We start from the raw sequence: 4,705 nt of genomic DNA on the forward strand, positions 1-4,705 counted from the left end.
CACACACACACAAAAAGAAAAAACAAATTTAGTAAAGGACAGATTTCATTGTTTTCGTGTACCATGGTCAAATAAACTCTCAGAAATTGGCACGTCTATCTGTCCCCGTAGGATTATGCGATTGTGCGGCAGCGACGCGGCTGTGGTTTTTTCGCGTAATTCTGCAACATTTGCATAATTTTAAATTCTCCGCGGTTTTTTAAACGTTTTTTCCCCTTTTTTCACAAATAACAATTAATTAATTGGGGGGGGGGGGTTGCGCAAAATTTTCAGACAATCTGGTTGAGGCTCACATGCAGGTCTACTATTATTTTACGCTGGTTTTCGTTACTCCTGATAGAAATCATGTCCGAAACATCTGTTCAGTCATGTCGGGCAATAAACTGAAACATTTTTGAGAAAAAAATTCAGGGGAACAGCATGAACTTTAAAAAACCCAAAGATGTGTACACATGCGAATATGATTCAACACAGAATGAGGGAGGTTGTCTATATTGTAGATTTATGAAACTATTACAGACTTAAAGTATAGGCTAAATCATGTGAATGGCTGATACAAGAACCATATGTGTATTTGTACAGTATGTTCAGAATAAAGAATATAAGCATATGACATTCAAGCATGTGACATCTGCATATCATAAAACATGGAAACGGAATATGAAATTTGTATACGATGTGATGTTGTCACATTGAAGAAATGACCAGAGTAAAACTGCTGGACTTGCAAAAATATAGAAAAACAGGTTATAGAATGAAGACATGTCAATTGTCAATACTTATGCTGTCTATTAGTATTAGTACTATTACTAATGACATAAGCATGTTGGAAAACTGAGAGATTCTAAAGAAGTAAGAATAATATTATTATGAATGAAGGATCCATGCACGTCGTTCAAAATGTACATTATCGCACTTGTCATATTAAAGGAAATTTTACAGAATATAAGTACACATACATATAAGATACATTTTTACAAGTAAGTTGCAACTGGTGCATTTATTTTAACTTAATTTAAGAAAAAAATACTACCCAAAGTCATGATTATTTATTTAATAAACATTGCTCGGCACAGCTATGTTTTTTCGGGGGGGAGGGGGGGTATATTATTATTTCATCATTATTCATCAGCTTAGCTCTGATTTTTTTCAGGGGGAGGGGGGGGGGGGGGGGGAATTAAGCTTATCTGACTACTTATTTACTCCAACAACAGCTGATCCAGGGGGGGGTGCGGGGGGGGGGTAATTAAGCTTATATTATTACAATGTATCATAATATGACTTTCCCTCATTGCTACTCTGAAAATTATTTCCCCAAAAAGAATGACAAAACTTTTGCGCTGGGCTGTGCTTCATCAAATAGAGTAGGGCCTAATTGAGTACTTTACATTTATCAGCTTTGATCGCTCATCATGGATTGACCACGGTTGTGGTGGTGTTGTCCACTTCATCTCTCTCTGTCTCACTATACTCGCTAGTGACAGCGCTGTACTCCTGTGTCACTTGTTCTGCAGCTTGACGTGTGTCCTCCATACTCTTGCTCGTGGTCTCTGTCTCTCCACTACTGCTGTTCTTTGTGCTGCTGCTGTTGCTGCTCGTCTCCGCCTCAGTCTCCTGGTGCATAGAGAACTTTTTAAAAGATATAAGATTTAATAAGTCGAACCTGCTCTAACGACCGCCAGTATACGACAATCACCTATACAGATGGTAACTTCACATTTCTTCCATTCCGAACCTACTCTTATGACCACCAGTATAAGAAGACAATCACCTCTATATAAACGGCCACTTTACATTTCTTTACATGCGCATTTTTTAAAACATTATAGTCCCCGTGGTTTTATGCACCCCGCATAATTTTGCAGAATTTGATCATTTTTGCATAATTTCTGATTATTTTCCTTTATCATTCTTTGTTAAAATTAACAGAATCGCATAATTTCACATTTTTGGGCTCAGTTTGCATAATTTCAGAATTTTTCTTGCTTAAAAGGACGGGGACAGATTATAAAGACACAGTGTAAGACGTCCACCACTTTTCTCCCCAACAATGGTGAGCGTTTTCAACAATTTGACTATGCTTGATACGTCTATACAATACGCACATAATACACAAGACACATTTTCTTATGAAGCTTAACTGAAACTTATAGATCGATTTGATTATTTTTTAAAATTTATTGATAAAATTGTTGTTATGTTATCTTCTGATGTGCTTTTTTATTTGTTCGTTGCTTTTTTTTTGTCTCTTGATTCATAAAACAATATTTTTATTTACTGTACTGTGCCTAGATTTATCACATATTCAATAAGATTGATTTTTTGACTGTGCTGTCACTGACTGTCAGTCAATGAATTGAATCGATTTTCTGGTGATTTGTCAATCGGCCAAACCAGCACCTGTGGTGTAGTCTAGTTGTTAAGCGCTTCATCATCACTTGCAGAAAACCAGTGTTGATTTCTCGTGTTGGGAGAATTCTTATCTATTATCTCGTCCTTTTTGCTGGGACTTTGTAATCACTTGAGCCTGGGTTGGTCCTGACAGTGACAGGTAGGCTCGAAGCCTGACTCTTAATAAATGGTCAAGATCTACATTGTGTCCATGGGGGCACAAAACACATGAAAAATAGGTGTGAAAAAATATAGTCAAAGTAAGGATGGATTAGGATCAGTTGGTTATTGATTATTATATTCCACTTTTCATTTTTGTGTGCGTAATAACATTTCTGTGGCCGTGTTTGCCTCTGTGTGTGTGTGTGTCTGGGGCGGGGGGGGGGGGGGGGGGGGAGATGATAGAGCCACGTGGCTGATGGTTCCTGATTCTTGACAAAACAATAGACGAAATTGTGCTCTTCATTAGCTGATCGTTCAAGGGGACCACTAGAGCGGTTTGCTACAACTGCTACATGTACATCTTTGTGGGGCACAAGAGTGGATAACGCACAATGTGGACTGACAACATCAAAGTGTGGACTTGGCTGACTACAGTTTAATTTAACGGCCATCTAAAAAAGACAATCACCTGTACAGAGACTTCATATTTCTTTCCTTACATTTTTTTTTAGTATTAAGGTATAATGACACCGGGTAAGACGTACACCTTAGACTTCGACCAGGGGGCTCTCGTGGCCTAGAGGTTAAGGTGTTGGTCTATCATTCAGAGGTCCCGGGTTCGTATCCGGGTAGCGAGCGAAAAATTTTCTTCTCTAAAATTGTCTCCTTTCACCTCCTTTCCTGCTCTCTAGCAATGTTCTGTTGTCTGCTTTCATTTCCACTTTCTGCCCCCACCCCCTCACTTCCTTTGCCCCCTCCTCTGGGCTCCTGACTCTTTCTGCAGCCTTTCTACTGCTACTCTTTGGCTCGTCCTTACTGCTGTCTTTCTGCCACACCCCTGATCTTCTGGTAGGAAAGATCTACACCTAGCTTTCTCGGACAAGGGCGAAAAATCTCGGAAGGGCCCGTGTGCAAGTTGCGCACGTTCAAGACCCCTTGGTGGTCTAAAATCGATAAGAGTAGGCTTCGGCCGCCACCCGGGCGAAATTCAAAATTTCCTACCAACTGAAAATATTAGGAGTGTCCCGCGCGCTCATATGACCTATGCAGTTGCGAGCGCCGTAAAACACTTTACAAAAAAAAAACAAAAAAAACAAGACTTCGACCACCACTTTTCTCTTCTGCAATGGTTGGTCGTCTTAAGCAATTTCGACTTTTGTTTTCTAACTCTCATTTCAGTTTCCTTTCTTTAGAAATACATGTAGAGTCTAGTGATCTATAATAATATTGCATATCAATGCTAAACCTTGCTCTAAACCTTGCTAAACAAATAGGTAAATCAGTAGACAAAAGTAAACGTAGGCCTGCCCTATGAACTAAATGAAATATTAATAATAGGCGGAAGAAATTACGCCCAATAGATCAGAAAATTATGTAGCGAATCGGTTCTTTGCGAAATGTCATAATCTGCATTATACTTATACTGCATACATAATACATCTCAAAAGCAGTAAAACTCACCTCGTCGTCGGTGTCGCCCCCTCCAGACGCACCCTCGACCTCCTCACTCATTTCTGTTTTGAGTATAAAAGTAGACAAAAGTCACAAATAACAACAGAACATGCATCGATGATGTTGTATCTTCAAAAAGTGGAAAATGCCAAATCTAAGGTTTTTGAGTAAAGTCCAACATGTATTCGCGGAGCATAAAGACCACACACACACACACACACACGCACCACTATATGTTATTATGTAACACCAATATTACGAGAAGAAGAAGAAGAAGAAGATTCAAGAAGAGGAAGATTCAAGAAGAAGAAGAAGAAGAAAAGAAGAAGAAGAAGAAGAAGAGAGAGAAAAAGAAGTGGAGGTAGAGGAAGAAAGAGGAGGAGGAGAAAGAAGCACGAAGAGGAAGATGTGATGGAATTCTTGTAGGAGCGAAATCGGGACTGGTGTGAAGGGAGTTAAGGAAACAACAAGAGCAACAACTACTCACCCTCGGGGTTGCAGACGGGCACACCTTCACAGTCTTGCACTTGGAAACTGTCCCCTGCACAGATGAATCAAAAGGAAGTTTTAAATTTGACCTGAAGTCCTAATATAATAATAATAGATAGCATTTGTATAGCGCATATCCCCGCTCAACAGCAGGCTCTATGCGCTTTACACTATATTATTACCCCAGCAGACCATAGAACATTCCGAAACA

General features: G+C 39.4%; 1 protein-coding gene and 1 long non-coding RNA gene across 2 annotated transcripts in view; both read right to left on the minus strand.

The window, feature by feature from the left end:
- The window catches only part of LOC118477860, a 2,861-nt gene extending 1,701 nt beyond the window's left edge, over positions 1–1,160 (minus strand). The window contains exon 1 of the long non-coding RNA XR_004858658.1: positions 317–1,160. This is a non-coding gene — a long non-coding RNA (uncharacterized LOC118477860). The remainder of the gene's footprint in view (positions 1–316) is intronic.
- A 62-nt stretch (positions 1,161–1,222) lies between these two features.
- LOC101852417 (coadhesin) overlaps positions 1,223–4,705 on the minus strand; it is a gene marked incomplete in the record, with an annotated part of 7,164 nt that continues 3,681 nt past the window's right edge. The window contains 2 exon segments of the mRNA XM_013083886.2: positions 1,223–1,614; positions 4,015–4,067. Coding sequence (XP_012939340.2) covers positions 1,411–1,614; positions 4,015–4,067 — 257 coding nt within the window.

The sequence above is a fragment of the Aplysia californica genome, unplaced genomic scaffold (genome assembly GCF_000002075.1).
Source record: "Aplysia californica isolate F4 #8 unplaced genomic scaffold, AplCal3.0 scaffold00260, whole genome shotgun sequence".
NCBI lineage: Eukaryota > Metazoa > Mollusca > Gastropoda > Aplysiida > Aplysiidae > Aplysia > Aplysia californica.